Source organism: Peromyscus leucopus, chromosome 23, assembly GCF_004664715.2.
Source record: "Peromyscus leucopus breed LL Stock chromosome 23, UCI_PerLeu_2.1, whole genome shotgun sequence".
In the NCBI taxonomy this organism is placed as follows: domain Eukaryota; kingdom Metazoa; phylum Chordata; class Mammalia; order Rodentia; family Cricetidae; genus Peromyscus; species Peromyscus leucopus.
In genome coordinates this window covers 32,130,976-32,152,370 of record NC_051082.1, presented here as the reverse complement: position 1 = coordinate 32,152,370, position 21,395 = coordinate 32,130,976, and the positions used below count along the sequence as shown (strand labels likewise).

The 21,395-nt window shown below is 46.3% G+C and overlaps 1 protein-coding gene and 1 pseudogene across 2 annotated transcripts in view; both read right to left on the bottom strand.

Annotated features, from left to right (window-relative positions):
• Mtus2 (microtubule associated scaffold protein 2) overlaps positions 1-21,395 on the bottom strand; it is a 249,149-nt gene that overhangs the window by 202,581 nt on the left and 25,173 nt on the right. For both annotated transcript variants that reach the window (XM_028878051.2, XM_037198378.1), the window contains one exon: positions 11,374-11,568. In XM_028878051.2, coding sequence (XP_028733884.1) covers positions 11,374-11,568 — 195 coding nt within the window. The remainder of the gene's footprint in view (positions 1-11,373; positions 11,569-21,395) is intronic.
• On the bottom strand, positions 13,338-14,909 carry LOC114699101 (annotated as a pseudogene).

Below are 21,395 nucleotides of genomic sequence, written 5' to 3'. Positions count from 1 at the left end.
CAGACAGATCTCTGCCTCTGGAATGCTAGGATTAAAGGCGTGTGTGCCACCATTTTCTGGCCTCTATGTCTAGTGGCTGTTCTGTTCTCTGAACCCAAATAAGTTTATTAGGGTGCACAATATTTTAGGGAACACAATATCACCACAAGCAAGTACTGGAGATCTGCCTGTCTCTGCCTCCCCAGTTCTTGGATTGCAAGCAGATCACATGCCTGGCTTTGAACTGTGTGTGTTTTTTTATTGATTTGTAAGAGCTCTTTACTTGAGAGACATGATCAATTTTGTTGACTTGACGGGGCCAGAGGATGCCCAGGTATTTCTAGGAAGGCATTTTCAGAAGAGATAACTATTAGGCTCTCTAGATAGAGAAGCTGCCTTCCCCATGTGGACAGACATCATCCAGTCCTCTGAGGACCTGGGGAAGAGATGGAGGTTGAATTGGTTCTCACGTGAACCAATTCACATGAACAGTTCACTTGAACAAGGACCTTAGCTTCTCCTGACGTCAGCGATCCTGGTTCTCAGACCTTCAGAACTGGACCAGCATCTTCGTCACTGGTCCTTCAGTTCTCAGGTCTTCAATCCACACCATCAGCTTGCTGACAGGAAATGGTGGGATTTATCAACCTATAACTGGCCAGCCAACACCTTCAGATAAATCTCATCTTATCCATATCCTATAGTGTTTGGTTTTCTGGACAGTTCTGACACATATCACCTTGGAGATAAACCTCTGGGCATGCCTATGAGGAATTATCTAGATTAGGTTAATTGAGGTAGAAAGCCTTGCCCACTGTGGGCGGCTCCATTCCATAGGCTGGGGGCCCAGAATGAATATAAAGGAGAAAGTGAGCTGAGCACCAGCAACCATCTCTCTGGACTTCTTGACTGTGGATGCAAAGAGACCCTCAGATTCCTGCTACCAAGACTTCTCTGCCATGGTAGATTTGTATCCACAAACTGGAACCCAAAATAAACAATTTCTTCCTTACACTTTTCTGCCAGAGTCACAGCAACAGAAAAGCAACTAGAACACAAGGACTAGTGACCATCATCTATAAAGTTTACACACAGTTCCTACTCCATCATTCACATCTAAGTTTTCTGCCCACCTCCCCATCCCAGCAGTTTTAAATTTTGTTTGAGCTGAAAAAATTGAAGAGAAATTCCCATCATTCTTTTCATGATTTTCTTTATGGTTTCGGTGTTGGTAGGAGTAAATTTTCTCTGCATTAAGATCACATTGTCACGGTGACACCTATGTTTACCTCCTGTGCTTAATGGTTTCAGCTTTTAGTTTATACTTGTATTCATCTTGATGTTTTCGCTGCTGTGTGGCATGAGAAAGGTTCAGGCCGAGGTTCAACCCTCAGAGCTACAGACAGACTCCTAAATTGTAACATCTGGGTTTCTAAACCACATACAATGGTTTTCAAAACATCACATCATGAATGTATCTGAACAGCAGGGGCTGGAGAGATGGCTTAGTGGTTAACAGAACTGGGACTCAGTTCCCAGCACTCACATGGAAGCTCACAACCATCTCTAACTCCAGTTCCAGGGGAATCTGATGCCCTCTTCTGGCCTCTGCAGGCATTGCATGCACATGGTGCACATACAGGCAAGTACTCACACACATATAAACTACAAATAAATTTTAAAAGAATGTATCCAGACACTTGGTCATACTTGATTTCATACTGCAAAATTATATCTGCAACTAAAAGTACACAAATCAAAACAACCTTATAAACTAAACATCAGAGGATGTTGTACAGGTGTGTGTGTGTGTGTGTGTGTGTGTGTGTGTGTGTTGTGTGTCTGTGTGTGTGCGCGCACATGTGCATGTGTTTGTTTATGCATATATTTATAGTGTGATACACACAGGCACACACAAGTTATTTCTCCAAGGGCTGTGAGGAACAAAACGACATGATATTAAATCCGACACAATTTAAAACAATGCAATCAAGATACAAAGTAAACGTGAGACACTGGAGGCTGCTGGTGGTATAACATAGCATCCTGTTCCCACACAAAACCATTTTAATAAAGAGAACACACCTAAATAATGTTATAAACACAGTGGATGCTAAGCTAGGAAGATGGTTGGTTTTTAAATTATTATTTAAATTTCTAAATTTTATGTGTGTGGGTGTTTTGCCTGCATATCTATTACACATGTGTAGAGTTTCACAGGCCAGAAGAGAGCACCAGATCCCCTGGATCTAAAGTTACAGATGGTTGTGAGCTGTCATGTGGGTGCCGGGAACTGAACCTGGGTCCTCTGGAAGAGCAGCCAGTGTTGTTAACCACTGAGCCGTCTCTCCGGCCACCAAGGTTGTCTATTCCTATGAGCAAACTTCAGCACTGCACTGTACTTCTCACAACTTGAGCAGAGTGGTGCGCTGTGCTTTACAATGACTTCCCGGTCACTAGGGGACAGGAATGTTTTTGGCCCCATGCGGTGGTACAGGGCTCCCACTGAGGCTGCAGTTTGTCAACAGCAGACACTGAGTCATGTGATGTCATCAAGAGAGCTGAGACTTTCTTCAACGGAGAAATGAAATGTTCGTGTTTGCCGTATGCAGCTGTTCACTGCATTGACGAGATCGTTGGCATCGAGAACACAATGCCTGCATCCCCCAGGTGTGACTTTTTTTTTTTTTTTTTTTTTTGGTTTTTTCGAGACAGGGTTTCTCTGTGTAGCTTTGCGCCTTTCCTGAGACTCACTTGGTAGCCCAGGCTGGCCTCGAACTCACAGAGATCCGCCTGCCTCTGCCTCCCGAGTGCTGGGATTAAAGGCGTGCGCCACCACCGCCCGGCATGGTGTGACTTTTAAACAGGCAGGAAATATAAGTTAACAGTTTCTGAACAGAAACACGAGAGAAGAAAAGTCTAGAACCTTCCGAGAACCTCCATCACAGGAAGGAGTCACAGGACCAGAGACCTTGGACTTACAAAGCCACCGGGAATCCGCCATCCGCTCTCTTTGAAAGGAGGACGCTGGCTGTCCACAAGGATTGTGTGACTTGTCAGGAGGCAGACAGGACAGGACCTAGTCGCCAGACTGCCTTAGCCACTGTTCTGTCTGCTTTGTTGCCTCTCAAGTCTGACTACCATGTGGCAACACCCTCCTGACTACTCTACCAGGAGTCCCTTGGGGCAGGACACATGCCCTGGAGGAGGGACATCCACAAACCCTCGCCTGTGTGAACCCTGGGTACTGGTCCCTCTGTTCCTTCGGGCGGGTTGTTCCTTGACTTAATATCCCTTAACTCCTTTGCACCCAGGTCCAGAGAATTTCCATGCTCATCACACAACCGCCCCCACCCTCTGCCCTCCAGGGATTAGGTGCTCACAGGGGATCTCAGCTCATGGACAAACCCGTGAATGTTTGGGGCAGCTGAGCTCGGCTTCCTCTTAGGCACTCAGCCAAGGGAATAGAATGTCAATTTATGGCTTTGTCCGTCCGTCCCGTCCCCCCCCCCCCCCCCCCCGCAAGCTTCATCCTGCAGCTCAAGCTATCAGGACACAAATGGATTTTCCTGCAATACATCCCAAGGCACACAAGGGCCTCTCACCCCGGTGCACATCCTCAGAGTGCCACTTCAGCACGAGGCCCACCCCTAACTCAGTGGGGACGGAGGAAAGTCCACTCATTGGTCCTTCTTCAGCCTGCCTCTCTGATTGCGGTATCTGGGTGGTATCTAAGTGCACTCACACTGTAACCATCTGTGACAGCGAGCAGGAGCTCCCGGAAGAACCAGCGGCTACGGGCACACAAAGCACACTAGCCAGGCTGAGAAGGGTACCCAAGCCATTTGTAAAGGGCTCTCCAAAGACAGGGTAAGGTCCCCGGAGAAGTGGGCAGACCCCAGCAGGCAAGCACATCCTCTCTACTTGTCACGCACTTTCAGGGCCACTGCTAGATACATACTAACAAGCACCTGCATGCAACCATGGCTGCCCCTGCCTGCCTGCCTGCCTGCCTAATTGGCCGTTTTCCCCATGGAACCCATTGTGACGGGCTCTATCCGGGCTCATCTGCCTCATTAGCAGGCCTTCCTAGTGGCAACAGATGTCTCCCACATCATCACCACCGTTAGGCACATGCCTCCTGACTGACAGCACCTGGGCTGTGTTACCATTTTTCATCTTTAATCCAAGGGGTCAGGAGCAAAGGGTGTTGGCAGCTCACGACTGCAGCTGTCTGGCCTGTCAACTCCCTGCCACACACAGGTTCTAAAGCACAGAGCCGGGAAGAGGATCTGCGTCTCAGCTTTGTGTCGCAGGGGTCATGTGGCGGCTGCTCTCCCACTGGGGATCCTTTTCAGGATACAGCAACAATGTCTGCACAAGGGCATGACACTTGTACAGAATGCCCACAAATCCTTCCGATCCACACATCACCTCCAGATTATCTAGAGTCCCCAATGCCACGGAGAGCATCGAGAAGCTGTTTTAAGGTGATGTTACAACGTGATGACCTGAGGGTTGGGGCTTGGTCTTATGGTAACTTGCGATACCATGCTTCGTTGATATCCCTGGGAGGCCTCCGCTTTTCTGAAGGAAGACAGAGGAGACATAGATCTGGGGGAGCAGGGAAGCGAGGTGGGAGCTGGGAGGAGCGCAGGGAGCAGGCAGAACGTACTGTATAGGCGAAGAATTTAAAAAGAGAGAGAGACATGATGATAAGAAAAATCAGTACATGTCTGACGCAAACACGTTTTTTCCCCCAAAGATTTTTGGTGTAGGGCTGATTGGATCTTCAGATACAATGCCCGTATGTAGATACAGAGGGATGACCACGTTTGGACAAGGCTAAAGGGAATTAGAGGATCAAAGACGTCAACTTGGCTGTGGGCTAGCCTGTGGTAAGTGTGTATGAATACCTATTTACCATGCAGGAATGTGACTGAAGACCTCCACATACTTGCCGCCCTGTTCAGTAGCTCACACCAAAGAGAGCGAGCAGAGAAAGTCCTAGCACATGACCATGGCCGTTAATGAGAAGAGAGAGCCAGGCCATACTCCCTCTGGGCTCTGAGATGTAGGTGGTTCCCCCATTAACATGGAGTGTGAGGAACCAGAGTCCCTGGTCAGACCAAGGCAGGGTGTAATCACCCAAAGTCTCTCCAGGGGCCAGCGACAGAGACACACAGATGCTACGCTTACAGCATCTGCCTTGCTGCCAGACGTAGCCACACAGTTGTAGCCTTGCTTCGTGCAGAGAGAAACACGAGGGGAGGACGGCATAGCATCTCATCCCTTGAACAGGACGTCCACAGGCAGACAAGAAAGAAAGCTCTCAGGCCAGAGGAAGCAACATGCCTGGGAAGGAAATGCTCTCCTGCAGAAAGGAAATGGAAAGAAGGGGATTGCTTGGGAGTCTTTGGAAGCAGTCGCCCTACTTAGTGATCCCGTGACACTTAATCTAGAAGAATCTGAGTTAGTGCATAAACAGAACAAAGATTAGAGGGTCTTGTTTGTTGGTTTGCTTGTTTTCCTGTGTGTTCCTGTGTCTTCACGGGTGTTGAACTGCCTGACAGGTGGGTACCCACGGTGAACCCCACACAGCCCTCACACAGCAGAGATGGTGGGGCCACAGAGGCAGAGTTAGGGAAAACCATCTCACAGTTATGCCTCAGTGTTCTCCAAGGTAAACTAGCGCTCCACACTCATACCATCCATCAACACAGGGAAGGCCTGGCAATAACCTCAGAATGCCTGTTTGACTTGGTTGAGATGCCCTGTTACCTCTCCATGGCAAGGAGTAGAATAAACACATACACACACCCTTCTCCTAGTCTGCTTCCTGTGTCTGTGATAAACCACGATGAAAAGCACCTAGAAAAGAAGAGGGTTTATCTGGCTTACATGTTCTGATCACAGTCAACCACGGAAGGAAGTCAGGGCAGGAACTCAAACAGGAATGGAGGCAGGGACCATGGGAGAACACTGTCCACTGGCTGGTTCTCCATGGTTTGCTCAGCTTTGTCATACAACCCAGGACCACTGTGCCCAGCAGTGACATCACCCATAGTAGATTGGACTCTCCTACATCAAACATCAATTAAGAAAATGCCTCACAGACTTGCCTAAAGGCCAGTCCTATGAAGGTATTTTCTCAATGGAGATTTTCTCTTCCCAGATGACTCTACCCTTTATTATACTTCTTCCATGTTTTAGAATCATTGAGAGGAGATGTTGAGTTGTATGAAGGCCCAATGTCTTGCTTCATCAATGAAGGATCTGAGAATCAAGCTGCGGAAATGGGTAAAGCACCTGTTGTGTGAGTTCAAGGGCCTGAGTTGAGATCTCAGACCCTACAAAAAGTGGTGAAGTTTTGCTCATGGTTTCAGGGGTTCAAATCTATACATGCAGGAGCAGGCAGTAAAAGATAGCTATCTACTTCAGGATGACCAGGAAACAGGAAGCAAAGCCTAGGGTCAAAATATTCCTTCCAAGGGCACATCCCCAATGACCTAATTTCCTCCCACTGGGTACCACCTTCCAGTAGTGCTAGGGGCTGGTGACCAAGCTTTAAATACGAGGTCTCTAATGGACACTTAATCACCCCACAGCAACATAAGTCCATTGAAGCTAAATGACTCCAAATGATCACCCATCTTGTTACAGTGATGTCATGCATGTGAGTGTGACATATTTCTCCTTTTAACTGCTGGTTCCATGGCTCAAGGTATCTTTTCTTTATGAAGTATCTTGAATGATAAAATATGACATTTATAAAGCTGAAAACGCTTTTGACAGATGATGTTATTTCTGATAGATTTCCCCAGACTGTCTGAGTTAGGAGGATAACTGTTACTTCTAAGGTACAGAAACTAGTTTCCCATATAAGCAATGCTAAGTCATATACAGAAAAATCATGTCCTTCCTTGTAATTGTGGTGGGGGCGGGGAGAGGAAAAGAATGTGTGGGAACCACTGAGAAAATTATCAGCAAGACTCAAGGAAAATGACTCTGTGTCTTTCCCTTAGAAAGAATACTTCAGATTATATAATTATAGATTCCAAGGAAGCAGATACTCAAATCTATCAGTGGCGCTTGTTTGACTTCTGCATTTCCATGGAAAATTAGAAGCACATTTTGGATTTTGTTCTCAGTCTTCTTTTCTTCTCCTACCCAAACTGAATTGAGAGCCTCAAGTAAAAAGCAGAGCACTGGAAATTAGATGCCAGCAAATGTGAAGCTGTGTGAATCCCTTCACACACTGTCAAATCAAACACCCACCCTCTGTCCCCAGCAGACACTGAAAAGCCACAGAAATAAAGTCAGCTCCAACTCCCAGTTCTATTTTGAGCAGAGGGTTTAAATGCCACCAGCCTAGACAAAGGTCACATTTCATAAATATATTTCTTTAAAAGGGAACCTAATTGAACATATTTCCTTACACACTATAAAACGTTAAAGACCTGCCAGGTGATGGTGATGGCATCATGCCTTTAATCCCAGCACTCAGCATGCAGAGACAGGTGGATCTCTGTAAGTTTGAGACAAACCTTGTCTACAGAGCTAGTTCCAGGACAACTAGGATAGTTACACAGAGCAACTCTGTCTCAAACTGCCCCCCAAAAAAAGAAAAGAAAAGAAAGTTAAAGACTGGCACAGCCCTCTCTGACTTCTCTTGTCTTTGTTTCTTTAAATATCAAAATGATTCATAAACTTACAGCCCCAAAGTTAAGAGAATCCCATGGAAATTAACTTCAAACCTCATAAATGATATGTCTTAGTTTGTATTAAAGATTTTCTTTTGTGTTGGTGAGTGTGTTACCTGTATGTATATATGTGTAACATTCATGCCTAGTGACAGTGAAGGCAGGTGAGGGTGTTGGAGCCCCTGGAATTGGAGTTACAGACAGCTGAGAGCTACTGTGTGGGTGCTGGGAATCAAGCTGGAGCCTCTGGAAGGGCAACCAGTGCTTAACCACTGAGCCATCTCTCCAGCCCCTAAGTTTTAGTTTAACACTCCAAGTTAATGATTATTATGTGTAGGAGTGATTATAAAATCTTTGAACTGGAATGAGAGTCACCTCTCTGACTTCAATATTTTCATAACCACGACCAGAAACTATGAAGACCAATTCCCTTGCTCCCTACTGGACATTGTTCATCCAACATGGCCATTTTCCCATCTGGGCTTTTGAACCCACGGCATTGAACTTCATTGCACATGGCCCACAGATGGAAATAGCCTAAGATAAATTATTCTTGTGCAAAGCCTTGTTCTAAGGACTCTGTATCTACTACTTCCAGTTAGTGATTTCATTAGCCCTACTGATGGTTTTAAACCTAGTTCAATTATTATTAACATTGTTTTACTATGAAGAATCAGAAGTACAATAATTTGCCCAAAGTCATAGGTCTGGTAAATGCAGAGGTGGTATGCAAATCCCACTGTCTCTAGAGTACACCCCCCCCCACACACACACCATCACCATGCTGCAGTATCTCTTAAAACCAAACAGAACAGAGTTTCAATGACACAAGCAGCCAGGCTCTGGAGCTCTCCTTCACGGTATGGTGAGGACTGCTAACCATCCTGTTTCATGGACTTCCATGTGTTAAGAGATCAGGTTTACAACAGTCCCAACACATGAACACACAGCAGCTTTACAAAGTGATGGAGATTAATTAGCTTGATGCGGTAATCATTTCATAATATAGCTATATACTGAAATATCAGGTTGTATGTTTTGGCTGGTTAGTTTTTGTTAACTCGACATAAGCCTGAGTCATTTGGGAAGAGGAAATCTCAGTTGAGGATTTGTCTCCATCAGACTGGCCTGCGGCATATTTATGGGGCATTTTCGTAATTAGTGATTGACGTGGAAGAGCCCAGTCCACTGGGCACTGCCAACCCTGAGCATGTATGTGGTCTTGGGTTCTATAAGAAAGCAGGCTGGGCAAGCGATGGGGAGCGCGCCAGTGAGCGGCACCCCTCCACTCTCTCTGCTCAGTTCCAGCCTCCAGGTTCCTGCTTTGAATTCTTTGGCTGGCATCCCCCCATGATGGGCTGTGACCTGCAACATAATCCATCTCCTCCCCAAGTTGCTTTTGTTCATGGGGTTTCGTCATAGGAACATCAAGCAAAGTAGAGAAAGTTGAAACTGTGCGGTTGCTACAGTATAACTCAAGGAAAGTAGAAGGAACGGTTAAAGGTACCTAACATCTTTCGGGGAAACAGTAACCGTAAAGATAGGAAATGAGGCAAAATGAACTCAATGGTTTCTTTGTAGACTTTTTGTCTCGTGTTACTTTGGACAGTTTTCTTTTCTCTTATTGGTCTTTTGCTTGTTTACTATGATTTCTGATTTTGTAGGGTTTGGTGGGGGGTTGTGTGTGTATCTCTATATATGACTACTGTGTTTTTTTCTATTTTGATTATTCTGGTTTATTTATTCATTTTCTGTTTGCTTGTTTTCTGAAGAGAGAAAGAGCATGGAGTTCAGTGAATGTGGAGGATTTAGGAAGAGTTGAGATAGAGAAAACCACGATCAGAATATACTGTATAAAAAAGTTTTTTCAATTAAAATAAAAAGGAAGTAGTAGATTAATGGTTGCTCAGAGCTGAAGGTTGGATGGAAACAGGGGAGAGAATTAATGGATACTAGGTTTCTCTGGGGGAGGGATAATGGAAATGTTGTAAAAAATTGATTGTAGTGATGTTTGCGCAAGCCTATAAATTAAAAAAACAACCATTGACTTGTATACTTTAAAGGAGTGAATTACATGGTGCATGAATTATATCTCAATACAGCTGTTATTTTAAGGAAGAAAAAGGAAAAAGAAATAAAAGCAAGCCGTGGAGATGATAGGATTTTAACCTCTTTTATGGAAAATGTAAAGCACCTATCAATAGAAAATAAACCTCACAGTAAACCCCATAGCCCATCCTCCAATATTAACAGCTTTCAAAAATTTGCCAATCACATTTTTAATCTACCTTCCTCCACCCCCAGACTTTTGTTCTTGTGGTATTTTACACTAAAATAGAATGCTGCCATTATTGACAACATCTGGTGCAGATGCCACAAAAAAAGGAACACGATAGCGTGGCACTGGCCTCAAAGGGTCCCAAAGGATGCCAGGTCTGCCCTCACCGCAGCTCAGGGGGATCACCTGGGGTCCATGTCAGAGTTACCTAAAGTGGGGGCATGGGTGGGGGACGCCGAAACTGTGTAGAAGAAGGGAAAGGATAAAAAGCTAATCTTTGCAAAATGGGACAGCCAAGAAAAACATGGCTGCTCTTATAATAAAACTATAAATAAAAGCTTCCATGTACAGTTTATATTAATAACTGTAAACAGGCAACTCTCTTTAAAAAACGACCAGCCAACCAAACAAGAAAACACAAGTTCATACTCTACTCCCATCTCCGAGTGGAGCTGATCAGTGTCCAGATCTGAGGAGTGAAAACAGACATCAATAAAGGTTTAATCTCAGATGAGAAATAGCTTCTCAGGAACCTGACCTCTCAGGTCACTGGCGGCTCCTTTTTCCATGAATAAAAAATGACTCCCTCTTTGCCAGTGGAACATGAGACAAGCTGATTGCTGTTTCTATAAGAGTTATTAATAACACTTCTTGTCAACTCTGATCTTATTGAAAGTGCATGCCAGACACAGATAATCAAATGAGCTACGTATGTAAATGCATTTTATAGTATTCATGAGTGTAATGCTGAGTTAACATTGCAAAAATCTTTCATATTAACACTCATTTCATTGATTAACCTTCCAGAGAGACTGGTGATTTTCTACTTCAAACTATTCCCAGAACCCAGAGCCTAGTCAATAATTAAAGGGATATATGCTCATCTTAGGAATAAAACTCAATCACTTCATGAGTTTTATCTCATCTTCCCAAATCAAGTTGTCTATGCTTGGAAACCCTGACAGTCGCTCATGCATGACCTCAACAATAATCTCGGGAAGATTCTTTAAAGATTTATTCATTCATGTGTGTGTGTGTGTGTGTGTGTGTGTGTGTGTGTGTACCACATGCATATGCTACCCATAGAGGTCAAAAGAAGGCACCAGCTTGCCTATATCTAGAATGATAGGTGCTTGTAAGCTGCCCGGTGTGGGTTCTAGGAACTAAACCTGGGCCCACTGCAAGTGTATTAACTCCCCATAATTGAGAGAAAGGACAGTGTCAAACTGGTTATTTTCCCTTGGTGGATTATTAAGACGCAGTAACACAATGGTAGATTAAAGTGGTAGATCCAAGTTCTGAACTAACCAAATGAAATGGTACCCGAGGTCCTTAGGCATCCTCTGCCCTGCCATCAGCCCCCAGCAGGGCACAGTCTCCTCCATACACCCTCAGTCCCTTTGCCCCACTCACGGGTGACCGGCCGGCTCTGCTCTGGCTGCACACTGTCCAGGGATTGAGTGCTGGGCACCGCAGAGACACTGGAACTCCTCACAAAGCCGAAGGCCGCCAGCTTGGCTGCTGGAAGACGCGAGTAGCCAGGAGGACGAAGCCCAGATTTTGGTAGGCTGGATTTTGCAGCATTTGAATTGGAGGCTTTCTTAAGATCTGTTAAAATGAATCAAAAAGGAAAATTCTCAGTGGCCAGCACGATGGAGAATGTCACACAGTGTGCCATCCGTCACGAGTAGACTAATCCTGCAGGCTTCAGTTCTGCACACTAGCAAACCAATCTTTACTAGAAAGGCCCCTTACCAGGGCAGGTGCTTCAGAGGACTCAGGAGAGACAGCCACAGCCACTGCCCCGGGAATGTTCAGTCTCACTAGGTGAGGAACGGAGGACAGACAACTGGCCTCATTCCCAGCCCCAGGAAAGGCTAAAGGGCTCAGGATGCTGAAGGGAAAGAAAGTAGCAACTGCTGCAAGTTACCTTAAATTTGTGAGAACAAGATGCGCCTTAAAATTTAACATACAGCAGGCTTTAAACACAGATGCCTTCCAAGATCATCCATACTGTTAATCCTCTTGCTTTGGGGTAGTGTTAGCCAGACTGTAATCCCCAGTGACTGACCAGGCAAACCCCAAGCTCTCACCCTACCCTGAGAACAGCAGTATCTCCTTGTAAAGAATGATGCCGTAACTCATGTCCAACATCTGCTGTATAGTCTGGTAGGCATTTAAAAGTGGCGTTAGGATTTCTCCTGCTTTCCCGTCACTGGTTTTTATGTTAGTCCAAACTCTAATTTAGTTTCTACGTAAGTACCCAGCCGGGAGCATAAGGATGACAGCATCACGCTATGAAGCCAGCGTCTCTGCAGCCGCATGGCACTCTCAGGGATGGATACTTTGAGGAACAGAAAAAGAGTGGGTGCTGGATCAAAGACGCCTGGCATTATGTTGGCATTAAGTCAGCAGGAAAACCCCTCTTCTGGGCACTTGGAACTTAGGACTTGACAGAAACAGGCCCAGACACCAGTTCAAAAAGGCCCCACGCATTGGACAACACATGACTCTCTGTGTCGTACAATCTTAAGAGATCTCAGAGCAAGTGACATTGGACGACAGCCTGGAACCCAGCAAGCAGAAAGCCTGGCTACAGAGAAGAGACTCTGGGCCATAACTGTGTCGTATGCGGCACAGTGGTAGCCTGGTTCAAACCCAGAGAGTTCTCATTTGGCCCCCACGCTCACCACGTTGCCATTGTGAAGTGGAGATTATCTTGGCTTGGTAGCCATGAAGGAAGGGAGGGTCATGAGGTTCCCACTTGGAATTCTAGCCATTATGCTTGCCCCAACCTGGAGCTGCAAATGATCACAGGAAATGCTTAAGTATCCAGGAAGTAGGAGGCTAACCAAAAGGGGGGCTTCCTGGTGCAGCACCCACTCACAACAGGCTGGGGTGGGACCTGGTGCAGCATCCATTCATGAGGGGCTGGGGTGGGACCTGGGGCAGCATCCATTCATGACGGGCTGGGGTGGGACCTGGTGCAGCATCCATTCATGAGGGGCTGGGGTGGGACTTGGTGGTGACACAACTGTTTTGCAGTCCCTCATGCTCCTGCAAGTCACTGCTCCCTTGCCCTCTGATTTTAAGTCCAATAAACTCATTGGTTCACCAAGCTGAGCTTTGGGGGTAATCTTTGCCCTGGCACCCTATCAGGGGTGAATATAGACAATTCACATCTCTTGGGGTTTTTTGTTTGTATGTGTGTGGGGGTGCAGTGGTTCTCTTCATTTCAGAAATGGGGTTGGCTGTACATATGAAAAACACCACAGAGTGATTCAAAGTAGGAAAACTTACAGAAAAAAAAATATTCCCTGTCCCCACCCCATAGTCACCACTCACTGAGGAAAGGCTGTGGCATTTTCCCATGGTCTTTACAAAAACAAAACCCCATCTTCCAGTGCCATCCTCCGGCCATCTCCCTGCTGTATGGTGTCCCAGGTTCTGGCCCAATCAGACTTCTCCTCCATGTGTAAGAAGACACTGAAGACCACGAGGCAGCCATCATGGAGAAGGCACTGGCGTAGTAGGGACCGGGGCCTCCCCGACACCTGGGCGGAGGGGTAGAGGTATGGGCGGCCTAGCCGGTTGTGACCCACTGTAAACTGGAATACAGCATACACGTCGGAGAGCTTGAACTGGACACTGCACTCGCCGCCTTCTCTCTTCAGGAAGGTCCTCTCCACAGGGTCCATGTGCAGGGACTCCAGCTGAATGTCATCATCATCCTCAAAGAGTCCCACTGGCCGTTGGAGAGCTGGCCAATCACAATGCTCTGCTCCACCAGGTCAGTAACAGTGTAGGCATTGGGTGGGGCTGTCTCGCCCACCCGAGGATGGGACACAGGTCCCACTCAGAGGAAGCCCTCCTCCTTGAACATCCAGCAGGAGAGGGCCACAGCTAGCTCACAGTTGTCTTGATTGAGAATACCTCTGGGTGCCGGCCGGGTGTGGCCTTCTGCACTGCTGAGGTGAAGAAGCATCGCTGGAGAAATCCAGAGAACCATTGAGGATAACCTGGGCACTGTTCTTGGCTTGGAGCCCCATGATCAGAAGAGTGCTCTTCCCCATTGTGTGGCGGTACTGGGTGGTGGGCTTATCCGGGAAGGAGTAATAGGCTGAAGAGCCTGTTAGGATGTCCAAAACTAAGGGACTGTCAGAGTCTGACACCATTCCAACTCCTAGCAAGAGAGTGGGGTTCAGAGATAACTTCCCATCAATGGTTGGGGTCATCAGCAAGTTCTCAGTGTCACGATAAGCATATGCTGGCCAAGGTCTGAGACATCATAATTGTGATAGTCAATGATAGCTGTTTTCTTTTCATCAAATTCAATCCCGCACTCACTGCCCAGTCCCTGAAAAGGATCACCAATGAGAGAGTTGGCAGCCGCCCAAGCACCGCCACCACCATCAACGAAGGCACTGATGGTCTCCACGTTGAAGTTGCCTCCAGAGTCATCCACCAAGGAGGAGAAGATGATGGGTTGTCCCAGAGGAACTCCCAGGACTTAATGAGGGACAAGCTGGGGTCATCTGCGGTCTTGAAAGTGAGCTCAATGCCCCGGTCCTTCAGGCTGCCGAAGAACGTCGAGTGTGTGTCCTGCATGTTGAGGTTGTCCAGGAGCATGAGGGTATGGGGGCTGCTGGCCCAGACACAGCTGAGTGCAGCCAGCAGCAGCCCACAGAGGGGCCAGGCACCAGCGGCGGGGCGGGGATCCATGTTCATCATCCAGCCGAAGAGGCCAGCACCTGGACCCCTCATTCACATCTCTTTAGGAGCAGCTGTGGCGGCAAAGAATCCACAGGAGAATCTGCAGACCCACGCGCCAAGAGGTAAACCGAGGGCTGGGAATGCTGCACAGGTAGAGGACCAGCGATCACAACGGGAACCCTGAAGGAGTGCCCAGAGGTGCGACCCACATCAAAGACCTTAATATGAGACCTGAACCCTGACACCGCTAGAGGAGGACGGAGGGAGAGTGCTCGACAACCCAGGCAGTCACAGACCTTCTCCACAGGACTCTGGTTGCTCCGAAAATAATGTCAGCAATCAACAAACGTGATTTCATGACATTGAAAAGCTTCCGCACAGCCAATAATTAATCAAGCAAAAGGATGGGAGAAAACCTTTGCTAGTTACACATCGGAAAAGAGGATTAACATCTAGAATACAGAATATACAAAGAACTCAAAATATTGAACACAGAAACAACCCAATCCATAAATTCTAATGAAATGAACAGTTCTCAAAAGATGAGATGAGATGTCTTCATCCATCCCCGCCCCTCAGGGTTCAGGAGCTACGTAGAAGAGGAAGAGAAAGATGGTAGGAGGCAGAGCGGATGAGAACACCAGGGACAAGTGTCTTCCAGACACAAGAGAGGGCTGACACACACATGAACCCAGAGACTACGGCCGCATGCACAGGGCCTGCGTGGGTCTGAATCAGATGGGGTCCCAGGGCTGCGTGGGGAAGCGGGCACCAGCTCCCATCCCAACCGAGAAGCTCTCTCCAATCGACAACCAATTACAAAGGAAAAGCTAGTTCTCTCCAATGGAGTCTCACCAGGCATATTAACCACACTTACAGGAGGGCCCCATGCCCAGCAGTAGGTGGCCAAGACAAAAGGTGGCATTTTTTGTAGACTTTTGGTCTCATGTTATTTTGTCTGGGCAGTTGTTGTTTTTTGTTTGTTTGTTTGTTTGTTTGTTTTTTGGTCTTACTGATCTTTTATTTGCATATTATGAGTGCTGATTGTGCATGCGTGCGTGTGTACGTGCGTGCATGTGTGTGGAGGGGGTGTGCACGCGCACTTTTTAAAAAAATTCTGGTTTGTTTGGGGGTTTTCATATGCCTGTTTGTTTTCTAAAGAGAAAGAGAAAGAAAGGGTGTGGACTAGTGGAAGCCCATGAACTGTGGACCTCCCCATGGGACTGAACTAGGCCCTCTGGATACAGAAGATGGCTGTTTGGCTTGAACTGTTTGGGGGGCACCCAGACAGGGGGGTCGGGATCACTCGCTGGTACATGGGCAGGCTTTTGGGAATCTGGTGCCTGTGGTGTGACGCCTTGCGCAGCCTTGGTGCAGTGGGAAGGGGCTTGGACCTGCCTAGGCTCAGTGTGCCGGGCTCTGCTGACTCCCCATGGGAGACCTTGATTTGGGGGATGTGGGGATGTGGGGTGGCTTGGGAGGGAGGGGTGCAGGGTGAGAGGAGGGAGGAGGTGGGGTCTGTGGGTGGTATGTAGAGTGAGTAGAAAATTTCTTATTAAAGAAAAATGGAAAAAAGAAAAAAAGAAGAAAGGGTGTGGATTTATGTGGGTAGGGGAGTAGAGAGGACCTGGGAGGAGTTGGGGGAGGGGAAATCGTGGTCAGAATACACTGTATGGAGATTTACTTTCAATTAAACACACGCGCGCGCATGCAAAGTGGAAAAGAAATGTAAAATGTTTTTCCTTTTAATAAATTCAGTGTTTCTGCAACTACTTGCCATGAATGCATAGAAGGAAGCTGTAGTCTCTAAAAGGCCTTTAAAAATATTCATACTCTAGAATACCTTTGATGATTAACCCACTTCAAAGCCTTTTCACTCAGTGAATGCCTGAGCCTCCGCAGTGGAAAGGGGAGCTGCGTGTGTCAACAGTTCATAAAACAAATATATTACAGGTGGGTTGGAAACAAAAGGGAGCGATTATAATAACAACAAGTGACAAACAGACCCTTCGGCTACACCGCCACTCCTGGTCTTTACCAGAGTGCGGCGGGTCAACACATCACAGAGACACCTGCCCATCCACGTCCACTGCTGCATCCTTGACAATGGCTACTAGGAAACCATCCAGGTATCCATCAACAGAGGAATGGTTAAGGAAACTGTATCCACACACAATGGAATGTTGTCAGCCATAAAGAACAATAAAATTGCACTATTTTCAGGAAAACAGATACAACTGGAGATAATCATATTAAATGAAGTAAGCCAGCCTGAGGAAAATCACATGTTGTGTGTTTCCCCTTATTTTATGCAGATATCCTAGGTGGTTTTGTTGTCAACTTGACAGACGTGGGAAGAGGAAAATGCAACTGAAGAATTGCTGTCATCAGATGTGACTTACAGCTGAGTAAGGCTATTATACCACACCAGAAGTCTAGGAATATATCGGGGGCACAATCAAAGCACATTGTACACATGTGTGAAAATGTCATAATGAAACCCAGTATTATGTATAATTGTTGCATGCTAATAAAAGCAAGCTTTAAAATAAAATATTGAATGACTAGAATCATAATTTTATTTCTAATTAAGCAATAGGCTTAAGACAGACTCGTGATTAGTACCCAATATGTATCAGTATCTTTACAATATTAGGGTAGGGCAGAGTCTTACTGTATAAGCCTTGACTAGCCTGGAACTCGCTATGTGGACCAGGCTGGCCTCACATTCAGAGCTTTTCCTACCTCTGTCTCTCCAGTGCTGGTATTAAAGGTATGTGCTTCCACACCGTGCTAATATCTTTACTCTTACAGGGTCTGTGTTGGGGTTGGAGAGACGGATCAGCTGTTAAGAGCACCTGCTCCTCTTGCAGAGGACCCATGTTAGGTTCCCAGCACCACATGGCAGCTCATAACCACCTGGAACTCCAGTTCCGGAGGATCTGATGCCCTCTCCTCGCCTCTGATGGCACTGTATGCATCTGGTGCACAGACATGTATGCAGGCAAAGCACTCATGCACACAAAATAAAAACAAGTAAAATGTTTTTGCTTCATTTTTTAGATTGTATTAGCCTTCATCCCTTCCTTTTTACCCTCCCATTTACCCTTCCTTGCTTTCTTTCAAATCCATTATTTGATCATTATTGATACATCACGCATATATAATTGTGTGTATGTATATTTTCCTAAATATAACCTGCTCGGTCTGTATAATGTTACTTGTATACAGGTTGACAGGGCTGACTATTGGGTACTGGATAGGCGATTGGGGTGGTCCTCCCCGGGGAGGAGCATCTCCCCCGCTCTCACCATCCAGTAGTTGCCGTTAGTTCTTTGGGTAGGCTTTCCGTCATCCACGTCAGTACATCTGCGGTGGTTGTCCTGGTTCAGCGCATGTTTGGGCTGTCATGTTAAGACTCTGTGAGTGCAGCACCTGATATTACTAAGACACAATCTCACAGCAAACTCCGGCTCCCCTGGCTCTTACAGTCTTCCCACCCCCTCTTCGGAACTGTTCCCGAGCCTTAGGTTTAGGAGTGTTTGTGGATGCATCCTTTGGGACCGGGCTGCACAGCTCTACGTTGTGATTGGTTGTGGCTTTCTGTAACGGTCTCTGTGTATCACAAAGAGAAATTTCCTGAAGATTTGGAGGTAGGAGCCTCTGATGAGGGAGATCATTTGACGTTTGTCTTTCTGAGTCTGGATTAACCTCACTCAGTATGATCTTTCCTAATTCTATTCAATGTAAGTAAAATCTTTAAAGGGTCTGAGCTGCCTAGAGAATTTGACCTGTCATTGTGTGTCCTCTAAAAAAACACTCCAACTAGAGAGGTGGAAGAAATGTTTTGTATTACACATCAAAGCCTCTTCCAAGTGAAGATAAACATAATGGAGATGCTAATTAAAATAAATTCAAAGCTAATAAAGATTTTGAAAACCCTGGGATCAAATGTCCCCGCCTCATGCAAGGGAGCCAAACTGAACTCATTTATTTTAATCAAAGCTCAATTTTCTGACAAGATTTTGCCAGAAAGCAAAAGCAAGAAAAAAAATCCTGCTTGAACAACAAAAGAGATTTCGCTGTCAGCTGAAAGCTACAAGACACGCTGCTATTTCAAAGTAATATTCTTTTTCCTTTGAAAAATAAATTCTTTGAAGAATACAAATCTTCCCGTTTATATGGAGTCAGTTTTATTTGCTTGGGCTTTTTGCTTTTTGTATAGATTCTCCTTTAAATTAGGACTCTGTGACACTAAACATAATCTCAATCAACTAGAATAAGATCATTTATTTGTGATTCAACACTGTATCAATAAAGTCCCATCAATCACTGTCCAACTGTCATGCCTCCCACCGAGTGAAATTAAAATGTTAGGAAAAAGCAAATTTTCATTAATCCAATTGAGTATGAGCTGGAAGAAGAGCGAAGGAGGCTACGGTATAATTAGTGGGGTGCCCGCCTCGTGTGCATGCCATCCTGGGGTTGAGCCCTCTCATCCCATAAGCCAGACACAGAAATACGCGCCCGAGATCTCAACACTCGGAGGTGGATCGAGGCCATCCTTGGCTGCACAGAGAGACCCTGCCTCAAAATCAAAAGCAGAAACCTGGAAACAGTAAGAGGACTGCTAGAAAGGATTCAAGTGGCCTGTGGCAGTGGGGATAGAGAAGAGGGTCAGGAAATATAGTTGGGGGGGAATATAATCAAACCATACATATATGGAAATGTCACCATGAAGTCCCTAACATTTATAATTAATATGCAGTATTATTATATACTGAGTATAATAAAAGTAGAAATGCTGGACGTAAGAAGATCCATGCGCAGGGCCGGAGAGACAGCTGGACGGATAAAAGCAGTAGCTTCACAAATGCCCTCTGCTCCACCCCTGGGACCGACATAACAGGCTGGACATGGTGCCCATCCCTAACGCCAGCACTCCTGTGCCAAGACGGCAGGTGGACAGGAGAATGGCCAGGAGTGCTGCTGGACATCGGCAGAGCAGAAAGAAGGGAGACCCTGCCTCAGCAGTGGGGGAGAGAACCCCTGACTCACACACACAGGCACATGTGTGGAAGCACACACCAGATTAATTGACTAAAGGGCATGTTGAGTACGCTGCGAACAAAATCAACGTCATAGCTAACTTGTCAAAACTGTACCTAACACACAAGTGGACACATAAGTAGATTTTGACTTTCGGTTTTTGTTTCTGAGATAGGTTCTCACCGTGTAGCCATAGCTAGCTTGGAACTTGCTATGTAGACCCAGGCTGGCCTTGAACTCATAGCTCTGCCTGCCTCTGCCTCCCGAGTGCTAGGATGAAAGGTGTGTGTCACACGCATACATAGGAGTTAGATGTTTTAACACTGTAACTGTTATGATACCGGCCTTGGCAGGTTGGGCCGAGGTGCCCAGTGGGTGAGGGAGCCACGCCACACAGGTGTGGTGGCAGGCTACAACGTGGAAAGGTGGAAAGTTACTCACACCATGCAGACACAGCGTCCACGTGGGAAGTTTATTATTAAAGGGGGAGGGGAGAGAAGAGAGGGGGGAGAGGAGGTGCACACCTCGTGGGAATACAGAGAAAAAGAGGCGGGGAGGAGGAGTTTGCTCTTAAAGGGGACTTTACGTGAGATGTTGTCAGGATCCTGGGCGGGTTCTAACAGTAACTAATGCAGATACTAGAGAAGTACATGACCATCAACATGACTCGGGGTTATTTCAAAGACCATTTTCCTTATAATTTTGTATTTGTAATTTCCTTGTAATTTTGTATTTCCTTATATTTTGTATTTTGTGTGTGATTCGGGCCAAATTATTCTTTCATTTCCCTTTTCTTTCCAGTTACTCTTACGAGCACTTTTCTTCCTTCTCTCAGATACTTTGCTATGCTCGCACCAGCTAGGGGCAGTTCAGCCTCTCTGCACCTTGCCTGACAACATGTGCACACAGCCGCCAGTTTTTACCACGATTCTTTCTTGCTGAGACAATTCTCTGTAAATGAAACCTTTGGTGTGAGGGTGGTGTCTCTTCCCGAGAAAAGAAGGAAGCAGAAAATGCAAGGAAAACAGCGTGCTACACAGTGGACTGTAGACCTGGGCACAACATGACTGGATCCAAACTCCCATCTCCTCAGCTTCCTCCTGGGAAAGAGTGAGGGTATTTCCTCCTGGGAAAGAGTGAATGTCTAACAAGTGCTGGCGACTTTTTCTGGTGCTGTGATAAATCACCATGGCCAGGGCAGCTTACAGAAGGAGGAGTTTACCTGGGCTTACAGTTCCAGAGGCACAAGAGTCCACCATGGTGGTGAGGCATGGCGATAAGCAGGCATGGCGGCTGGCTGGAGCAGAAGCTGAGAGCTCACATCCTCAACCACAAGCAAGATACAGAACAAACTGGAAGTGGGGCATGGTTAGGAGCACTCCAAGCCCAACTCTAGGAGTGTGCTTCCTACAGCAAGGCTGAGGTCCCTAAAATAGCGCCACCAACTAGACAGCAAGTGTCCAGACACATGAGCCTCTGAGGGACATCACTCATTCAAACCTCTCCAACTATCTACCCATTATTATGCTAGGAGAGAAAGAGTATAATGGCTAATTCATAAAGATCATCATGGTGCTACAAGCTTGCTATTTCCTGTCACTGATGCCTCACTTAGTGAAATTGAAAGGAGCATCTCTTTAACAAGGATCAGGGTGCATAACAACCAATTTCTA